The following is a 21,873-nucleotide window of genomic DNA, read 5'->3' on the forward strand; positions in this document are numbered from 1 at the left end:
GAGGGTCAAGGAGGGCTCACCAAAGAAGGAGAGTTCTCAACTGACGCACACATATTAGTACCTGTGACTACCATCAAAAAGCATGGAGAGTCTTATTCATGGTCAATTTGGGGTCTGATTGAAAGCTTGAAATTAGGACTACCTCTTTGCCAAAAGGTACAACCCACAGGGTCTAGTGCACAGGTCAGCAAGCAGAAAGATACTGATTCACGACGAATGAACCTCTGATAAGGAGGCAAAACAGTGGACACAGGGAAAGGATAACTTTTCAGCCGAGGTAATAATAAATGCCAAGAGGAAAATCATGATGGTGATGTGAGTCAGAGAGAGAAATCAAAACAGTATCTCATGTTTATACACTGCTTTACTGTTTTCCTAAATTCTTTTTAGGAAATTTATCTTAAATTCTTTTTCACATTTATTATATGATTTCATTTAACCCTCTAAAAACTTCTACAAGGTACGTAGCTAGAGCAGGTTTTATTACCACCTTTTTTTTTTTTTTTCTATTTTACAGATGAGAAAACTGAGGCTTGAAGAGGCTAAGAGATTTGTCTCAAATCATACAGCTGGGGCTTCCCTGGTGGCGCAGTGGTTGAGAGTCCGCCTGACGATGCAGGGGACGCGGGTTCGTGCCCCGGTCCGGGAGGATCCCACGTGCCGCAGAGCGGCTGGGCCCGTGAGCCGTGGCCGCTGAGCCTGTGCGTCCGGAGCCTGTGCTCCGCAACGGGAGAGGCCACAGCAGGGAGAGGCCCGCGTACCGCAAAAAAAAAAAAAAAAAAAAAATCATACTGTAAAGTTCCGAGGGCTCACACTCATTTTTTTAAACATGCAACCCAGTGAGTTACATGTGAACTCTTTGGACTACAAGACTTGGTGACTTCCTACAGCCTACTCAGACCCTCCCAGTCATTGGATTACAAGGTGGTCAGTCAGCCCTCCAGTGAAAATGCTGCGTTAACTCTGGAAGTAAAAGCTATAGGCGAAGTGGAGAGAAGGGGGGTAGGGAAGAAAGATTGAAAATACTATAGTATCACCAAGAAAACATATTGAAAAGAGACAGACTGGACAACCATTGGAAAACTTACGATCATAACCTTTGCCCACTGGCAAAAGAGCTGAAAGGAAAAAAACATATGGTGGATGATGAGATTTGGTGACAAGACGGAACAGCACAAAAGACAAATTAGCTCATCCAGAGAGGGGCCAACGACACAATGATTACCCACAAATACGCACGAGGTACTGGAAATGGGGGTCGGGGACACACAGCGAGGGGAAGATGAGGGTGACAAGCTAAAGGACGCAGGGAAGAGCGAAAGAAAGGTGACGGGCGATGAAGCAGACACGACTGGAAACGGATGGAGAGCAGAGGGGTAACCCAGAGGGGTCCGGGGGAGGAGGGGTGGGAGGATGCAGAATGGTCATATTTTTAAGCGGCGAAAACAAGGATGACGGCAGTCCAGAGTGGGGGAAGAGCAGGAGGACAGGGTGACAACAACCCAGGTGGGAAGCCTAGCAAGGTGACAACCCAGAGGTGGCAGTGGCAGGGACGGGCAGCGAGCTACTGAGGAGCAAAGTATCAGCCCCGACCGGCTACGCGCATGCCGCAGTACCTCAGGGTTAGTACCTGTAACCGCGGTTGGAGGCCCGGGGCGGAATCCGGTAGACGCTGACGTCGGGCTTCACACACAGAACAGACTCGTACTCCAACTCGGCCGCCATCTTGGCTCTGCTCACCGCCCCGCTGGGGGCGCGGCGTCAGCACGGGGGCGTAACGTGGAGGCGGGGAATCGCGTTGCGCAACAACTTCCGTTTACGCTACTTCCGCGAAAGTTGCGCTGGGTTCCTGAGGTTAACGTCCGGTGCCGCGGGTCCGGGAAGCCATGTTGAAACCTGGAAACGGTGATTTTGCGCGACTCACCATCTTGGGTAAGGGCAAGGGTGGCCTCCAAGTGAGTGATTCCCGTTAAGGAGCTCTGTATCTCCGAGAAGCGAGGAGGGAAAGCGCCATCTTGCTCCGGGCAAGGGCCCGCAGTGCTCTTGGGAGGGTGCCGACCTTTGTGAAGTCGGGCGAGTTTCTTTCTTCCAAGAGTCACTTTAAGACGTGTCTTAGGAACCGTAGTTTCTAAGCAGAAAAGGGGAATCCGCCCGTCGGTATTCCCAAATTGGGTACCTAACAAAAAGTGTATGACCCAGGCGTGGTGGATTTTAACCTTCCAGAGTCCAAACTTCAAAAATGGCCACCCAGCCTGATCCATTGCCTTATAACACCTTTTCATCGCAGAGTTTCGAGAACGGCACCTGTTGAAATAGTCTGCCACACTTTCAGTGTGTATTCTGGTTATCTTTTTGGAAATTTTGCCCGTGTTAAACTGTAAATGGGATCAACTCATTCCTGACCCATTGGGAAAGCACCATGAACTATTTAATAGACAGTATTTGCTCCCAGTCTTATTATAATGATAGATTCTACTGTCTCCATAAACATATGCTTCGTACACTCCAAAGGAAAACTTGCCACCACTCCATCACTTAATTGATTTAAGTAGCGCAGACAGCAAATGGAAAACCGAGATACCAACTCAAGGCTGTCTGACTACAATAGCGGTGATCTTCACCACTTCATTATGTTGACTGGTTGGAAACCTGTCTCTAATTTGTCTATCCTGCGTAGCAAAGTGATATCTTAAAATTCAAAGAGAATCATAATATCTAGCCCTTATGAGGAGGTGGGGAATCAGCTACTCTCGTAAGGTAATTTGGTACAGCATTTCTGAAGGTAAATTTAGAATTGATCAGAATATTGTAGGTAACCTTCAATGTAGCAAATCCACTAACAGCTATTTTAGAGACTTTTTAATGTGTGCGAAAAAGTATGTACAATAATGTTTATTACAGCATTGTTTGTAATAGTGAAAAATGGAACAACATGAATGTCTATAAACAGAAAATGGGTAATGGCATATCCATTACTATAGTATGTTTTGAGGTGTTTGTGTGTATAATATATAGAGTAAATAAATAAGTATAGGTATATAGATATTAAGGCCATAAAAGAGATCCAAGATTTTTGTTTAAAGCAGACATTCACTTAAAATTTCAGTAATCCTCAACTACTTAAGGTTTCCTGAGTTGTCCATGTTCTTCATATTCTTCATACCTTTGCATGCATTAAAGCTTCTGTCTTAAACACTCTCCCCTAGCTTGTTAATTTGGCAAACTAATATGGTCACATATCAGCTCAAATTGTACCTCCTCCTGTGACTTTGCCAGGTCCTTTGGATGAACTTTCTCTAATGCTTCCAATTGCTTCTGTTATACATTTTCGTTGTATCTAACGTGTTATTATTCTTCAAATATCTCCCACTAAGCCATCAGCTCTATAAAGGCAAGAACTTTGCTTTTTCGGCACCCAGCACATTGCCCTTCACATAATAGGCAGTAATAATTGTTGAATAATACAGGATTTCTGCTTAAGTCCAATCATTTAACTTATTAACTTGGCCATTTCCCCAAATCCCCCAATGTAAGGACCCTACATATACTTTGCAAAAAATTCAGAGAATATGAAATTATAAAATGAAACGTGAACTTCCACATCTCTATATTATTAACAACTTTATGCCAACAAATTTAATAACTTAAATGGTAATTGATGTACACCATTTACCAAAAATAATTCAAGAAGAGATAGAAAATTTGAATAGCCCTGTACCGGTTAAAGAATTTGAATTTATAACTAAAAACCTTCCCACAAAAAAACAAAAACAAACCTCCATGCCCCAAATGTTTCATCATTGATCAAACATTTTAGGAAGAAATAATGTAAATCCCATACAGATGCTCTAAAGAAAAAGGAGAGATAAGACACTTTCCAACTAATTTTTATAAGACAATATTACCTTGATACCAAAACCAGAAAAAGATGTTACAAGAAATATACATATATATATATATATATGAAACTACAACGAGATAACACAACACACCTAATATAATGGCTTAAAAGAAAACTGACGACAGCAAAAAGTGCTGGCAAGAATATGGAGCAAAAATACAGAGCAACTTTCATACATTGGTAGTAGGGAGTTAAAATGGCACAACCATTTTGGAAAACATAGTTTTGTATTTTCTTAAAAGTTAAATATATCATTTATCACATGACCCAGCATTTTACTCTGAAATATTTACTGAAGAGAAACTAAAACATATGTTCACAAAAAGACATATATGCAAATATTCAGAGCAGTTTTTTTTACAGTGGTCAAAAACTAGAGACAACACTAAATGTCTATCAACAGGTGAATGGGTAAACAAATTGTGGTGTATCCCTATAATACTGTCATATTGACATACAATAGTAATAAAATAAACAGAATAGCAATAAAGAGGATCAAATACTAACACTCAGGGGTAGCAATTTTAAAAATTGAACTACTAACACCCACAATGACATGGATAGACCTCAAAAACATTATACCAAACAACAGCAACAAAAAAAAAAGCCAGGCCCCAAAGAGTACATACTGTATGACTCCATTTATATGCAATTCTTAAAAAGACTAATCTACAGGGCTTCCCTGGTGGTACAGTAGTTAAGAATTCACTGTAGCATTGTTTTATCATTTATAACAGTGAGATATTGGAAATACATGTCCATCATTAGGACAAATCAGTTGTGCTGTATTCATATAACAGGATAGTGTAAATAGTGAACATCAGTGAACTACTTGCTATGGACAACATGGATAGATCACAAAAACTTAATTTTAGGAGAAGAAAAAAGTAAGTTTAACAAAAGATAAAACAAAATTGTCCATTTGGACAATGTTTAAAAACAGACAAATCTAAAACTGTATTGTTTGGGGGTGTCCAGTTAAATGGGAAAGCCATATTTAAAATGTAAGCAAATGATAAACACAAAATTCCCAGTTGTGGATTCTTGGGAGGCGGGGTTCAGGAAGGCGATTAGAGCAGTCACAGGAGGTGCTCCAGAGATACGGGTAGCATTCTGCTTCTAAAACTGGATGGTAAGCTCATGGTAGGCATTTTATTATTATTTAAAATGTACATATTTATTGTAGACACTCTTTCAAATGGGTTATATATCAGGTAATATTACCTGATATTTACATAGCAGGTAATATTACGTGATATTTACATAGCACCTTTAAGATTACAAAGTGTTTTCATATACACTATCTCATTCATTTTTCACAACAGTCTTGCCCATAAGTAGCATTATCCCCATTTTCATTTAAAAAAATTGCTGAGATACAGAAAGTTCATTGGCTTGCTCATCCAATATTTAAGTGTCAGGAGAGAAATCCTTACATTTTTGATACAAACATAACAGCTGCTTATACCTTATATTTAAATGTTTGCATGAATAATTAGTGTTCCTGTGCCTATTGGTTGAATTATAGTAAAGTAGCATTTATTAAGTACTGAGTACTGTTCTGCATGCTTGTGTGCATTATATTATTAATCCTAACAACAGATATGTACTAGTATTATCCTGCTGTGAGATTAAGTAATTATTGTCCACAGTCACAAGTGACAGACACACAAGTGTCACAAGTGTCTCCAGGCCCGGGTCCTTAACCAATATGCAATTCTTCCCTAACAGCTCTATCCAGAGAATGGACAGAATATACAACCTTTAGCAAGTACAGTAGATCCTCCTCATTCATGGATTCAATATCTGTGAATTTGCCTTATTTGCTTAAATTTATTTGTAACCCCCAAATCAACAGTCACTCCCTAACATGCACAGGGTGGCAAACAAATTTGAGTCACTAGACAAGTACATCATCAGCTGATGTCAGCTGATGTCAATCCAGGTGGCTCTCTGCCTTCTTTTTTTTTTTTTTTTTTTTTTGTGGTACGCGGGCCTCTCACTGTTGTGGCCTCTCCGGTTGCGGAGCACAGGCTCCGGACGCGCAGGCCCAGCGGCCACGGCCCCACGGGCCCAGCCGCTCCGCGGCACGTGGGACCCTCCCCGACCGGGGCACGAACCCGTGTCCCCTGCATCGGCAGGCGGACTCTCAACCACTGCGCCACCAGGGAAGCCCTCTCTGCCTTCTTGTTTCATCTCTCTTACTGTAAACAAGGATGCTTTACACAGCCTATTTAGTGCCAAGTTTTTCGCATTTTCATACTTTTTGTTGGTGATTTTGCTGTTTAAAATGATCCCTAAGCATCGCGCTGGAGCGCTATATAGTGTCCATAAGCACAAGAAGACTGAGACACATATATGTGCATATGAAGTTTAGTGCTGTCGGCAGAGAGGTCAATGTTGATGAGTCAACAGTATAAAATAAGGTTTCCCAGGACGACCTTCAAGACGGCGGAGGCGTAAGACGCGGGGATCACCTTCCTCCCCACAGAGACATCAGAAATACATCTACACGTGGAACTGCTCCTGCAGAACACCCACCGAACGCTGGCAGAAGACCTCAGACCTCCCAAAGGGCAAGAAACTCCCCCAGGTACCTGGGTAGGGCAAAAGAAAAAAGAAACAACGGAGACAAAGAATAGGGACGGAACCTGGCCCTCTCGGAGGGAGCCGTGAAGGAGGAAAAGTGTCCACACACTAGGAAGCCCCTCAACTAGCAGAGACGGGGGGAAGCTTTGGAGGCACGGAGGAGGGCGCAGCCACAGGGGTGCAGAGGGCGAAGCGATTTGATCATTTGACCAAAATGCAGTGACCAGAGGCTGGCAGAGCTCAACCCCATACATCCCCTAGCAGCATTGGTCCAGCGTCTGCTAATTCAGTGTTCCTGGTGACATTATAGAACACAACTGCCACAAACACGGAGACAGTAGACCGGATTAGCATTCACAGGGCAGCATGGTGGCTAAGAGCATAAGGCTCTGGAGGCCAGCTGTCTGGCTGTAAGTCGTCCATTTACATAGTGGTGTGAATCTGGATAACTCATTAGCCTCTTTGCATCTCAGTGTCCTTTTTGACAATGAGGTACTAGTATTAGTATCTCTCTCATCATTGGCGTGTCGTTAGAGTTAAATAACATGCAGCCAATGACGCACCCGGCACCGCGTCTGGAGGATGTCCCCAACGTGTAAGTTATCACTATTACTAATATTAATTTATATTTGGAACAAGAATGATCATGTTTGTTTCGGTAATTATAAACATAGACACATTCAGTTTTAGAATTTCAGAAGCTGCACAACAAAGAACATAATAACTAAAATGGAGTTACCATTCTAACACCATTTTTCCCTAAATGACTGACAAATATGGCCATTGTAGGAAAAAACATTCCACCTGAAACGAGTATGCATGCTACTGTGATTTATAATAGGAAATATATATATATCTTGATCTGTGCCCCCGGCTCCTAAAGCCCTTGTAAATTCCTAGGTGATAAGAGCATTAGGAGCATCTTTTGTTCTAGTGTTTGGTCACTGACCCCAGTTTCTGACACAAGGGAAAACCTTGTAATTTCCTGTTGATAGGAGTGTCTTTTGATCCAGTGAGGTGACTGGGTGGGCTCTGGAGAGACCAAGCCATGATTAGAAGCTTAGAATTTTCAGTCCCACCCGCCATGCTCTTGAGAAGGGAGAAGGACTGGAAATGAAGTTAATAATTGAACTTGCCTGTGTGATGAAGCCTCCAAAAAAATCGCAATGACATGAGGTTGAGAGAACTTCCGGGTTGGTGAACACATCCATGTACCAAAAGGGTGACACCCCCCCACCCTACTGGAGACAGAAGCTCCTGCACTCGGGACCCCCCCCCCCGACCTCGCCTTATGTAGCGCTTCATCTGGCTGTTCGTCTGTGTCCTTTATCATATCCTTTAATAAACTGGTAAACCTAAATAAATGTTTCCCTGAGTCTGTGAGCCACTCTAGCAAATAATCGAAGCCAAGGGGAAGAAAGTCATGGGAACCTCTGATTTGTAGCCGAGAGAGAGAAGTTGTGGGTAACCTGGGGATCTACAACTTGCGATTGGCATCTGAAGTGGGGAGCAGTCTTGTGGAACTCAGCCCTTAACCTGTGGGGTGTGACGCTATCTCCAGGTAGATAGTGTCAGAATTAAGTTAAATTGTAGGACACCCAGCTGATGTTGCAGAATTGTTTGATGTGGGGGAAAAAACACACACACATTTGGTGACCTCAAGTGTCAGACGTGAAGTGTCCTGTGTGAAAGTAAAGGAGACACATGGGAGATGGAGACCTGTGGTTTTCCCTGCACAGAAGGAAAAACTGGGTGGTTTTCAACCCAACGTCATTTTGTATCACCACTTTCTTTGCCCACATTCTAGTGGAAATGAAATGGGGAAGAAAAGGCAAAGGATAAATGAAATGGAGAAGACATTTTCTAAATAATGCACAAATAGGATAGCTAACCTAAAAAATCCATCAAAATTTACTCAAAATTTTATCTACACTTAAAACATTTATGAGAGGGCTTCCCTGGTGGCGCAGTGGTTGAGAGTCCGCCTGCCGATGCAGGGGACACGGGTTCGTGCCCTGGTCCGGGAAGATCCCACATGCCGCGGAGCAACTAAGCCCGTGAGCCATGGCCGCTAGGCCTGCGCGTCCCGAGCCTGTGCTCCGCAATGGGAGAGGCCACAACAGTGAGAGGCCCGCATACCGCAAAAAAAAAAAAAAAAAAAAAAAAAAACCATTTATGAGAGCCATCTACCCCTCAATAATCCTGAATTCTGTGGCCCCTGCAAGATTTTCTTATGCCTTCTCATTAGATCAGATAAACACAAACTGAAACCTAGTCCCTGGTCCATTTTGGGTTTCATGGAACCAAAGTCACAAAGGGTGTTCATGAAACAGTTTACTTCCCCTTCAATCTCCCTTCCTTGGCTGACTGCCCTGGATACATATTATAATAGAAAATCGATAATCAATAAATCAATAGAAGAAACAAAGTTTGCTAAATTTTCTTTAAACCACTCAGATTTGAATGGTTCATCATGCCAGATTTGGCTGGATTCTTTCAAGATCCAGGCATCAACTCATCAGGTATTTGTTATTATGATTGGATTAACAGTTTTTTGTTTGTTTTATTTTATTTACCTTTCGACTGAATTACTTTAATTTCTGGGTGACATTGTTCTTCAGTTTGTGCTCTTACTTTGTTTTATTATAACTGTGCATAATTAGGCAGCTATACTATAGGGAGTAGAGAGTGTGTCAAATCTACATCCTTGAGGGCTATGGGTTAGAATCTGATTCAACAGAAAGGATGTAACTTAACAATGTTAAGGGAACATTCTGTAAATTATTTGCTAAGAGTCCAAGATGGGAGAATAGTTTTGATACGATAGGCAACTGGAAGCCGCATTCGTTTTTTGACATAATAACTGCTAACATTTATTGAATGCTTATGTGCCAGCAGTGTCATAAGTGCTTTGCATGTATTAATTTATTTACTTCTAGCAGTCCTATAGAGTGGGTACAATGAATATTCCCCAACTGTCATTGCCCAGCCAGGAAAACAGAAACCATTGTAGGTATTTCAAACAAGGTATTCAATACAAGGACTTGGTTGCAAAAGTTGGAAGGACTAGAGGAATAAAGGGGGAGAAGATAATATAACTTCAGGAAGGTACTTCCCTAAAATTGGAAGAGAAATTCTCACAGAGATGTAGCTGCTGCTGAAACCAGTAATCCTGCCAGAGCCCACAGTTGCCAGCAGCTGCCAAGGTCACACCTGCCATCTCTGTTACAGAAACCCACCAGAGTTGTCTGCTGCTGAAGGAGTCAGAAAATAAATGATCCCCCTTTCAATCTCTCTCTTTTCTATTTTAATATTTTTAATGTTTATTCTATTTTATGGTTTTGTTCTTTTATTTTTAAAACATATTTGCAAACTCTGCACAAACTAAATGTCCATCGATGGAGGAATGGATAAAGAAGATGTGGTACATATATACAATGGAATATTACTCAGCCATAAAAAATAATGACATAAGGCCATTTGCAGCGACATGGATGGACCTTGAGATTGTCATACTGAGTGAGGTAAGTCAAACAGAGAAAGACAAATATCATATGATATCACTTATATGTGGAATCTAAAAAAATGGTACAAATGAACCTATTTACAAAACAGAAATAGAGTCACAGATGTAGAAAACAAACTTACGGTTACCAGGGGGAAAGGGTGGGGAGGGATAAATTGGGAGATTGGGATGGACATACGCACACTGCTATATATAAAATTGATAACTAATAAGGACCTACTGTAGAGCACAGGGAACTCTACTCAATACTCTGTAATGGGCTCTATGGGAAAAGAATCTAAAAAAGAGTGAATACATGTATATATGTAGAACTGATTCACTTTGCTGTACAGCAGAAACGAACACAACATTGTAAATCAACCATTCTCCGATAAAAATTAATCTCAAAAAAAAAAAGAAACAAATGTAATGATTCCCTTTTCTCTTCACTTCCCAAGAGCACATGAACATGCCCCTCTGGCAGAGCCTAGGCAGACCCTGCCTGAGAGGCAGTCTCGGAAATGCAGTGCCCAGGCTTCACTTAGAGACATAATAAGGAAGAATGGGAATGGGCCTGAGTATCATTAAATAAAACCGGACACAATCCCTGTTTTGCAGGTGAGGAAATGGAAACACAGAGTCTGAAAAATTCCTGTGCAGGCACACGATTGGTCAGTGGCAGAGCTGGGATTCAAGCTCAGGCTCTCTACGCACCTTCTGTTGCTCCCTGTGTGCTTTTTACTCCAGCCAGACCACTTTACCTGTGTCACTCACTCACGCCGGGCGTACCTCCACCTTAATGTGTGTTTTCCCCCTACTTGAAATGGGAGAATTATAGATTGTTAGATGTAAAAGAAACCTTAAAGATCACTCGAGCCAACCCTTTAATTTTACATCTAAGAAAAAAATTCTAGGTCAAGCATCCAGCCCAAGGTCAAGTATTTAGTTACTACTAAAACTAGAACTCAAAATTCCTAATCTAGAGCAGTTTTCACCTCAAGAATGTTCTTCCATGAAAATTTTCCAGCTAATGCTAACCTCCACCAGGTTTCATCAGATTTGTCCTTTGCTAACTAGCCATAGCATTTGTCTCTGTCATCCATAGTTTTTGGCACTTGGTTATTTTTTCATTTAGAGTATAATTATACTTGATCTAATAATGCAGCTAATCATTTTTCGTCAAAGTCCTTAAGGACAGAAACTTTGTCATATATTTATTTTCAATTCTCTCAGACAGAGCAGGCTAGAGATTATACAATTCTAAAATTTTTATTTTGGCCAAATGACTACAGATTTCCATCATTGAAAATGTAGAATTAATCAGTGACTCATAAAATGTTTTAATATGGCTGTGTTTGCAACATATATTCAAAATTTCACTCTTTCCAAAGCATCTGATCTCTGCTTAGAAACTTATAATTAGATATTAAAAAGGAACAAAACAGAAGAGAATCACATAAATTCCCCCCAAGTTTTCCACATTACACCATAAAACTAGTACATTATAAGAAGGGACAGAAGCCATCTAGAAATAGGAGCCCTATTCACAAGGTGTTTTCAGTAATTTCCTTCCTGATCTGAAAATCCAAGTAATACAGCTGGAAGTTCTCCAACTGGTTTTTTTGTTTTTTTGTTTTTAACATCTTTATTGGAGTATAACTGTTTTACAATGGTGTGTTAGTTTCTGCTTTACAACAAAGTGAATTAGTTATACATATACATATGTTCCCATATCTCTTCCCTCTTGCGTCTCCCTCCCTCCCACCCCTCTAGGTGGTCACAAAGCACTGAGCTGATCTCCCTGTGCCATGCGGCTGCTTCCCACTAGCTATCTATTTTACGTTTGGTAGTGTATATATGTCCATGCCACTCTCTTCTCCAATTGGTTTTAATTGCTGTATAATCTTTAGAGAAAGAGGAATCAGTAAAACTGGATCCACACCAGAAACAACTTTAAAGACTCAAATTAATTCTTTGAATTATATTCAAAAGCCAACATCCTTTTCAACCAAACTTCCATTCATTCATTCATTGGTGCCCCAGACATGTATTATTCCAGGCATGGTAGCAGGCTCTGGAGATAGGCCCAAACTCTTGATCTAGTGGGGCAGAGAGACAGATAAATTATTTTATAGCACTATTAGTGTCTGTCAAATTTCTACCCAGCCTTAAAGCCCAGCTCAAGTGTTATCTCTTCAGTGCATTATCTTCATGTTTGTTTCAGTGAGAACGTCTTTCCCTCTTCCATGTTTCCAGAACTACCCTGCTAGCAGCCCTTACTCAATTATAATTATATATTTACATCTTCCATTGCTTCTGCATCTCCTACAGTGCAAAGCATAGTGTCTATATTAAGAGCAGAGTACTTGTTTATGATACTGAACTTAATGATAAAGAGCTTACTTTTTGCAAATGGAATAGATACCCTCGCCACCGTTGATGGAAGTGTAAATTGGTGGAGTCTCTTTAGTGGGAAATGCCATACATTTCAAAATGTAAATTCACATACATAGATTTAGCAATTACAGTCCTAGGAAACTATTCTACAGAAATTTTCATAGATGTGTAAAATGCAAGAGTATTCATTGAAACATTGTTTATAACTGCTTTAAAATTTGATAAAAACAGAATATCTATGAAAAGGGGAATAATTGACTAAACGGTATAATATAGAAAAATTTTAAAAGTATGATGTGGGGACTTCCCTGGTGGTCCAGTGGTTAAGACTCCACACTTCCACTGCAGGGCGTACAGGTTCGATCCCTGGTCGGGGAACTAAGATTCCCACATGCCCTGAAATGGCCCCCAAAATAATAATAATAAAGATAGTAAAAGTAAACAGCTTGTCATCTCTTTCTAGAGAAGTCCCATAATTCTTGAAGAACCTGCCCAGACCTTATTTCTACCTTAAGACTTTCCTAGATTGCCCCAGGCTAAATACACCCCTACATGCTATTTTCTACTCTTTTACTTCTACTGCTATTTCTATCATTATAGTCTGAATTGTATTACAGGTGTTTTTTGTTGTTGTTGTATGGGTACATATTCTCACCAGACTGTGAATCTCTAGAGATTAGAACATAGTTTAATTCATCTGATTTTTGCACAACACACTTCTTTGACACATATTAAGCATATAAGATATGTTACTTGATTCATTACATGGGGTTGTGCCTGCACATTCTCCCCAGTTACCCCCCACCCCCACTCTCACATACCATAGGATCATTTTTGTGCATTTCCAAAACAAAGCAAATCCAAAAACCTATAAAGTGGGAAGCTGATGTAAAAAGTACTCTCTCTCTAAGCATACTGTGTCCTGCAGAAAATTTTTGAGAGCCATACTCTCCCACTTCTGTTTTTCTTACTTTTCTTATATGAAACATTTAAAAATGACTCACTTTGGGCTTCCCTGGTGGCACAGTGGTTGAGAGTCCGCCTGCCGATGCAGGGGACACGGGTTCGTGCCCCGGTCCGGGAGGATCCCACGTGCCGCGGAGCAGCTGGGCCCTTGAGCCGTGGCCGCTGCGCCTGCGCGTCCGGAGCCTGTGCTCCGCAATGGGAGAGGCCACGGCAGTGAGAGGCCCGCGTACCGCAAAAAAAAAAAAAAAAAAAAAAATGACTCACTTTGAAACTCTTCCTGTGGAGTCATATAGTTGTCAAAAGTGTTGGGTTTAATTTATCATCAGAAACGAAGAGAGAGAGGAAAGGGGAGGTGCTCAGCAAATTTCCTAAACATAGTTGACTGTAGTCAAGACAGGACTCGTGGAGACCTCCAGATCCATGCTGAAGTCTTCAGCTACAATCTCGGGTTTTGGGTAAGGAAACCTAGATCCACCTGAGGACTTGTGTCCAGCTTGTTTTGCTCATTATTGATAATGGTTTGAGGGTCGTTATTTTCCATTTCCCCTTATCCCTTCCCCAACTTTTATTTATTTTGCTTTATTCCCATGTCCACCTTTTTCTTTTTCTAAATAGTCCACATTCTATTTATCTTTGTTCTTAATATTTTCATTCTGGAACTAATATTGAATTTTTACATCATTTTTCCCTCTCTTAAACTGGCTGTTCCAGCTTTCTCCAATAATTTTGTTTTCCAAATCATCGATTGCCTATTTTTTCTTTAAAAAAAAAATAAATTTATTTATTTTTGGCTGCATTGGTTCTTTGTTGCTGTGCGTGGGCTTTCTCTAGTTGCAGCGAGCGGGGGCTACTCTTCACTGCGGTGCACAGGCTTCTCCTTGCGGTGGCTTCTCTTGTTGCAGAGCACAGGCTCTAGGCGCGTGGGCTTCAGGTGGGCTCAGTAGTTGTGGCTCACGGGCTCTAGAGCGCATGCTCAGTAGTTGTGGCACATGGGCTTTGTTGTTCCGCGGCATATGGGATCTTCGCAGACCAGGGCTCGAACCCGTGTCCCCTGCATTGGCAGGCGGATTCTTAACCACTGCACAACCAGGGAAGCCCCTGCCTATTTTTTCTTAATATATATATTTTTTTTCCTCATTCCATTTCTCTTATTTATTTTGCTCATTCCTTATTGCTACTGATTCTGTCATCATATCATTAGTTCTGATTCTGGAATCTATTTTTCTTTCCCTATCATAGTTGAATTTTGGTTTCAGGATTTTACTTATCTTTTTAATTACGGGTTGGCCAATTCAGTATTGAAAACTAATAAAAAAAATGTAGAGGTACTTTTCAGCCAAAACACTTGTCGAAATATAAAATGTTATCTTGCCCAGAAAGATTTTTAAGATTCTGATTCATATATACTTTCATTTCAAGACAGATACTATGTAATATTTAAAATATAGCTCACACCAGATGACTCAGTTTCTTTGTATTGGAATTTTGCTCTTTTCAATCTTTATCACTTCCTTATTATTCTTTATTATTGTGTGGCTCTTGGTGCCTTTCCCTTTATTAGCAATACCAAAGGCTTTTCAGTTATGTGATTATTTGTAGTAAAAAGAGTACTGGCCTGACAGTCATTGGACTTAGGTTTGACAACTCTCCTAGTTGTGAATATGTAAAAGTCCCCCAATTTTCTGAGTTTCAGTGTCCAAAACTACAAAATAAAACTAGAGACAAGAAGAGATGATTACTAACTTTCCTTTCAGGCCTAGAATTATATGACTCTATCGGTCTCTCAATATTTTATGGGTCTATGCGTGAATATGTGTGTAGGACAGTGGATCCGGGTAGGTGCCGCATACAACAGCGAAGGAAGTGACCCTGACAGGACTTGAATATTGGAATACGCAAGGCTACCGAAAGGAGAATGAGAATCACTTCTTCTTTTTTAGTATTTTGTTGTCTTAGTTATTTTAACTTCTGCTAATCCCTATGGCAGCTTGTAGTTAACTCAGCAGAACAGCTTCGAGTCACACAAGTATTTTGGACTTCTACAAAAGGAAACATAAAATGCTGTTATAGCCAGTAAGAATTAGGAACTGGAGAACAAAAAAGGAAGTTAGAAGAGACAGCATCCTTACTGGATTAAATGGATAAGAAGAAGAATTTTTCACTTAGTTGAAAAAGAAAAAAAGTTAACCCCCGGGCTTCCCTGGTGGCGCAGTGGTTGAGAATCCGCCTGCCGATGCAGGGGACGCGGGTTCGTGCCCCGGTCCGGGAGGATCCCACATGCCGCGGAGCGACTAAGCCCGTGAGCCGTGGCCGCTAGGCCTGCGCGTCCGGAGCCTGTGCTCCGCAACGGGAGAGGCCACAACAGTGAGAGGCCCGCATACCGCAAAAAAAAAAAAAAAAGTTAACCCCCAAAATGAGCATCTATCCATTCAAGTAATCTTTAATTGTGCTACATTCTGTGGAATGAGCATTTAGGAACAAGATTCTTTTTTTACCATTATGAAACTTAAGGCCAGAATGATAGATAAGACAGCCACAAAAAGAATTATAATACAAGATGAAATGCATCATTGCACAGAGAATATGAAAAGAAGTTCACCCCCCACACACACCCAAAAATAGGAGGCTGAAGAAATAAATTATGACTGGGATTATAAGAGAAGTTTCAAGGAAGATATATTTGAGCTTGATCTTAAAGAATGGCTAGGATTTCAACAGATAGAGATTAAGAATGGAGGCAAGAGGAGGTTAAGGTGGAGGATATAATTCCATATAGAAGTAAACAGCACTAGCCAAGGAATAGAAAAAGGTATTGACTTGGAATAGTGAGTTGTTCAGGAAAGCTATAAAGTAGGGTATGTTTATGGGAATGTTGAAAATCAGGGAAGGGTAATCTCACAGAAGCCAAGAGAAGAAAGTGTTAAGAAGCCAGTGTATCAAATAACATGGATATTGTGGAGGATAAAGACAGAGAAAAAGATGCTTGGGTTTGTTATCTAGAGTTAGTTTTAGCAGCATGATGGGGCAGAAGACCAATTACAAAGGGTTGTGAAGTGAGTGGTGAGAACAACAGACCCCAAAACAAGCCCGTATCCTTGAAAAAGAGAAACAATGCTACATCAAGAGACTTAAGAAACATCCTGATGCAGTGTGATCCTAGACTGGATATAATTGTTGACAAATCAGGTATAAAGGATTATTTGGGGGACAGCTGGAAAAAATGGATAAAGTCTGAGTATTCCTTAAGGTACAATCTTACTGTATAATGTGGAGACTGCTAACTGATAAAAGTGATAAAATAAAGCAGTTTATATAAAACACTATGCATTTACACCCATGTTCATAGCAGCATTATCCACAATAGCTACAATGTGGAAGCAACTCAAATATCCATCGACAGATGAATGGATAAACAAACTGTGGTACATCCATACAGTGGAATATTATTCAGTCTTAAAAAGGAAGAAAATTCTGACACACACTACAACATGGATGAAACTTGAGGACATTTGGCCAAGTGAAATAAGCCAGTTACAAAAAGACAAATGCTCTAGGATTACATTTATATGAGGTATCTAGAGGAGTCAAATGCATAGAAACTGGAAGTAGGATGGTGATTGCCAGGGGCTGCGGGGAAAGGGAAGTGAGGAGTTGTTTTCTAATAGGTATAGAGTTTCGGGTTTACAAGATGAGAAAGTTTCAAAATTGGCTGCACAGTAATGTAAATATTCCTAACACTACTGAACTGTACACTTAAAAATAGTTAAGATGGTAAGTTTTATGTTATATGTATTTCACCACAATTAAAAACAATTTTAAACCAATATGCACAGTATAATCTAATTTTGTTAAATTTTGCTTAACAAGAAATATACATACATATAGTTTACATGTATGTATGTGAAAAAAGATCCAGAAGGATGTAAATTAAGATACTAAAATAGTAATCCCTGACTAGTGGTATATGACATTTTTATTTTCTTATTTTTACTTGCTTATGTTTTCTAAGTTTCTTCATGAATGATTTCTTGTTTTGTTTTGTTTTGTTTTGTTTTGTTGGCCATGCCAAGTGGCTTGCAAGATCTTAGTTCCCCAACCAGGGGTGGAACCTGCGCCCCTTGCAGTGGAAGCATGGGGTCGTAACCCCTTGACCGCCAGGGAATTCCCTATCTCCATGAATGATTTCTGTTTCTGCAATAATCAAGCTATTTTTCTCAAGTTATACTCATAAAAAACAAATAAGAAAGAAATGATGAGTGGTAAGGAAATCAACGCAAAGAGGGAAAACAACTCTTGATAAATTTGACAGCAAAAGGAAAAAATGAGGTTGTATCTGAAAGACATAACGGAGGGAATTCCCTGGTGGTCCAGGGGTTAGGATTCTGAGCTTTCACTGACAAGGGCCTGGGTTTGACCCCTAGTCAGGGAACTAGGATCCCACAGGCGGTGCAGGGCACAGCCAAAAAAGAACAAAATGTTTTTAATTTTATTGAAGTATAGTTGATTTACCATGTTGTGTTCATTTCTACGGTACAGCAAAATAACTCAGCTATAAATATATATATATATATATATTCTTTTCCATTATGGTTTATCACAGATATTGAATATAGCTCCCTGTGCTCTACAGTAGTACCTTGTTGTTTATCCATCTTATATATACTAGTTTGCATCTGCTAATCCCAAATTCCCAATACTCCCCTCCCCCACCACCCCCTTTGGCAACCACAAGTCTGTTCTCTATGTCAATACAGTAGATTTTAAATTGTCTTTCAGAGAATGTTTTTGTGTAATCCAATGTGAAGTCAGAAAATAAAACTAAAACAGTGTGAGGGTCTTTGTGACTCTACATCTTTATGTGGGGAGGTTAGAATTCTAAGACTATGCATTTTTTTAAAGAGTTTTAACAATTCTGTTTATCTTTTTATAAAAGTTTAGCAATGGAGTCTTTCTCTGCTGAGACCAATTCAACTGACCTACCGTCACAGCCCTGGGATGAACCCCAGGTAATTCTCTCCATGGTCATTCTCAGTTTCACTTTCCTACTGGGGTTGCCAGGCAACGGGCTGGTGCTGTGGGTGGCTGGCCTAAAGATGCAACGGAGCGTGAGCACAGTTTGGTTTCTCCATCTCACCTTGGCTGACTTTCTCTGCTGCCTCTCCCTGCCCTTCTCCCTGGCTCACTTGGCTCTCCAAGGACACTGGCCCTACGGCTGGTTCCTATGCAAGCTCATCTCCTCCATCATTGTCCTCAACATGTTTGCCAGCGTCTTCCTGCTGACCGCCATTAGCCTGGACCGCTGTCTTTTGGTACTCAAGCCAGTCTGGTGCCAGAACCATCGCAACGTGGGGACAGCCTTCACTATCTGTGGGTGTATCTGGGTGGTGGCTTTTGCAATGTGCACACCTGTGTTCATATACCGGGAAACGTTCACTATAGACAACCATAGTATGTGTGGCTACAATTTTGGCCTCTACAGATCATTAGATTATTCAGACTTCAACTTTGATCTACTGGAAAACGGGTCTCTTGACAACTCCATTGTTGAGCTGCCTGAAGAAACGGACGATAGGTTAGATTCTTTCTCTCAACAAACAAATGACTCGCCCTGGGCAGCCACCGCTGGCCTCCGTTCTCACATATTTCAAAGAACTTCTGGACATTCACTCCCGACGGCTTCAGCTAGATTATCTGTTCAACATCCATATTATAATGTATTTAAACCAGCTGATGAGTTCTCAGCTACAATCGCCAGTGATTTTCCCATCGACGATCACAGAACTAACCCACTGGAGAGCTCTGATGCTCCTCTTCCTGCCGATTTAGACCTTTTCTCTAGTGCCTCCGGCAACTCCTCATACACATCGGAGCTATTGGAAGATTTCCAGGATGATGATTTAGGCCAATTTGCATATGGCCATCAAGTGCCAACACCCCAGGTAGCAATAACCATCACTAGGCTAGTGCTGGGTTTCCTGTTACCCTTCATCCTCATGGTGGCCTGTTACAGCCTCATTATCTTCCGAATGCGTCGGAGCCGCTTCACCAAGTCTCGGAGCAAAACCTTGAGAGTGGCTATGGTGGTGGTGGCTGTCTTCCTTGTCTGCTGGGCTCCATACCACATTGTTGGGGTCCTCTTACTGTTTATTGACCCAGAAACTCCCTTTGGGGAAGCGCTGTTGTCCTGGGACCACGTGTCTCTTGCTTTAGCATCTGCCAATAGTTGCTTCAATCCCTTCGTCTACGCCCTTCTGGGGAAAGATTTTAGGAAAAAAGCAAAACAGTCCGTGCAGGGAATTCTGGAGGCAGCTTTCAGTGAGGACCTGACACACTCCACCAGCTGCCCCCCAAACAGAGTCTCTTTGGAAAACAACAGTATCAGCACAGCTGTGTGAGACTATGGAGCAGGTGACCCAGGCAGAGGCTCTCAGGCATTCCCCCAGCGCATCGTATTTCTAAAGAGACGGCAGATGGGGAGCAGGGGATTTCAGAAACGGTCAGAAAATCAATCCAGAGGGTCTTAAAGTGTGGCCCCAGACTAGTGGCATCGGTATCACCTGGAAAGTTGATAGAAATACAAATTCTCCAGCCCCACCAGAGACTTGCTGAATCAGTCTCTGGGGGTGGGGCTCAGACAGTGTTTTCAAAGCTCCCTTGTTTTGGATGAATGCTCAATTTGGGAAGCATTGTAAAAATTAGTCTATTTCTATCTCAAACAAAGCCACGTGAAATAAATGCGAAGGCAATCTCCTTTAAAATGTTTCCATCATTAAATTTCTTTCTAATTTCCTTCCAGATTCAAGTTAAAACCATTTCTCCTAGTCCTACCTGAGTGAAAGGTGATCATTTATTCTATGGTTTTGTTGTGATGGTGGTGGTGATAGTTTTAAATGAAAAAAAAAAAAAAAAAAGGTGCAAAAAGAAAGTCCATAAAGACAAGGAGTTATGAGTCTGAGTCTGGAGCAGAGTACAATGCCAGATGCCTGCAACTTGGAATACTCCTGGATACAGGATGTAGGAATTCTGAGTTTCCATTATTACAACTAAATAAGCATCTATTGTGTAAAGACAGACTACTTAGGCATCTAAAGACTTTCTCATGAAACAGTACGTAAGGGCTTCCCTGGTGGTGCAGTGGTTGAGAGTCCCCCTGCTGATGCAGGGGACACGGGTTCATGCCCCGGTCTGGGAGGATCCCACATGCCGCGGAGCGGCTAGACCCGTGAGCCATGGCCGCTGAGCCTGCGCCCCGCAATGGGAGAGGCCACAACAGTGAGAGACCCGCGTACAGCAAAAAAAAAAAAAAAAAAAAAACCAAAACAGTACGTGAGCCGCAGTTCGGGGAGTTCTCTCTTCCCTCTGTGTGCTCTATCCGCCTGTCGATAGAATCATCTATCTTTCATTCCTTTTCTTAAGCTCCTTAATTCCCTTATTCCTCCCCTGCCTCTAAATCTTCTTCCAGACTTTATGCCTCTAATAACCAATAGTTTCACAAGATGCAAATTACTCCCCTCCTCTAGCTCCACATTAGTACTTTCCAACTCATTTGAAATGAAAGGAGAAAGACGGTGGAGGATAGGGCAGCTATTCTTGAATTCGCTGCAATATAACTGAGTTCCCTCTGGGCACGTTATCCAACTTTAAAAGAAAACATGACTGTAGGTGTGTATCTTTCATGCCAAAATTACCAGATATATCTTCGGGGTATTTTAAAATTAATCTTTATCTTTACCAAAGTGATACACGCACATAACTGAAAGAGAGCCTAAGGCTTATAACGAAATCTAACGGGTTTCCTGCCTCACTTTGCCCATTCACCATGATATTTCAAAGTCATGACCTTATGCTGCTAGTTTTTGTAGACGTGATAAAATGACTTCTCCTTTTGAAAGATGACGATTTTTTATCCAAACACATTCATATTTTTTGTTTATTCAGCCTCCCATTATTCATTACTCACCATCCTTTAGTTTGTTCATGATCACACATTTTCTTCTACTTTGTCGACCCATTCCAACCCCCTTCTCTTTTTCTTTCATTTTTCTCTGTATATAAAGTTTTATGTGTTAAAACCTCTAAATGTTCAGGTTTTGTTTGTACTACAACATAGCCTCATCTGCGTACAGCGATTTAATCTGAAAAATAGAAAATGAGATGTCTTAGACTTTACAAGGCACTATCCTTTGTCCAGTGGTTGAAGGGAGGGTCTGGACTAGAAATAAGTGATAAAGTGCTATGTGGAAAAATGTCAAACCAGTAGGCATGCTTTCCGTTGTGCAGTGATGACATCTGACACGATGTGAGATTTGCCATGCTCCCTTCCAATTTAACCTGATCATCTATTTGATGTGAATAAATAAATGCTTTCTTTCTGAATGTCTCCTTGCAAGGCTGATAGATTCATGGACCCTTTTGTTTGACCCTCAGAATATATCATAATCTCTAAACATATGGCAAATATAAATCTCATAGTGGGTAGCTGTAGGCTTGCTATAATGATGATTAGCTGGGCTTC

General features: G+C 41.1%; 2 protein-coding genes across 7 annotated transcripts in view; one reads left to right on the top strand and one right to left on the bottom strand.

Annotated features, from left to right (window-relative positions):
* Positions 1 to 1,807, bottom strand: part of NECAP1 (NECAP endocytosis associated 1) — a 41,227-nt gene extending 39,420 nt beyond the window's left edge. Inside the window, exon 1 of one of the 4 annotated variants that reach the window (XR_010835754.1) lies at positions 1,631 to 1,781. Coding sequence is in view for 2 of the 4 variants with exons in the window: in XM_059082598.2 (XP_058938581.1) it covers positions 1,631 to 1,725 (95 nt within the window). In the remaining 2 variants the exon portion in view is untranslated. Of the gene's footprint in view, positions 1 to 1,616 lie in introns of all 4 variants that reach the window. The other 3 variants (XM_059082598.2, XM_067008711.1, XM_067008710.1) reach the window with 3 other exon arrangements.
* On the top strand, positions 1,623 to 21,738 carry C3AR1 (complement C3a receptor 1). 3 transcript variants are annotated; one of them, XM_059082567.2, is made up of 3 exons: positions 1,623 to 1,932; positions 9,895 to 10,014; positions 18,292 to 21,738. In XM_059082567.2, exon 3 carries the CDS (start codon positions 18,299 to 18,301, stop codon positions 19,751 to 19,753), a length of 1,455 nt encoding a protein of 484 aa, XP_058938550.1. In that variant the 5' UTR covers positions 1,623 to 1,932; positions 9,895 to 10,014; positions 18,292 to 18,298; the 3' UTR covers positions 19,754 to 21,738. The 3 variants fall into 3 exon arrangements, with proteins under 3 accessions (XP_058938550.1, XP_066864809.1, XP_066864808.1); XM_067008708.1 differs by lacking the exon at positions 1,623 to 1,932 and adding an exon at positions 8,999 to 9,012; XM_067008707.1 differs by lacking the exons at positions 1,623 to 1,932; positions 9,895 to 10,014 and adding an exon at positions 13,669 to 13,813.
* Positions 21,739 to 21,873: the final 135 nt, after the last annotated feature.

The sequence above is a fragment of the Kogia breviceps genome, chromosome 12 (assembly GCF_026419965.1).
Source record: "Kogia breviceps isolate mKogBre1 chromosome 12, mKogBre1 haplotype 1, whole genome shotgun sequence".
Taxonomy (NCBI): Eukaryota; Metazoa; Chordata; class Mammalia; order Artiodactyla; family Physeteridae; genus Kogia; species Kogia breviceps.

Excerpts from the sequence above, each read along its gene's own strand:
- C3AR1 (XM_067008707.1), top strand. The coding sequence starts at position 13,779 with ATGCTGAAGTCTTCAGCTACAATCTCGGGTTTTGG. Across the intron at positions 13,814-18,291 it reads GCTACAATCTCGGGTTTTGG|TTTAGCAATGGAGTCTTTCT; the intron begins GTAAGGAAACCT and ends TTTTTATAAAAG.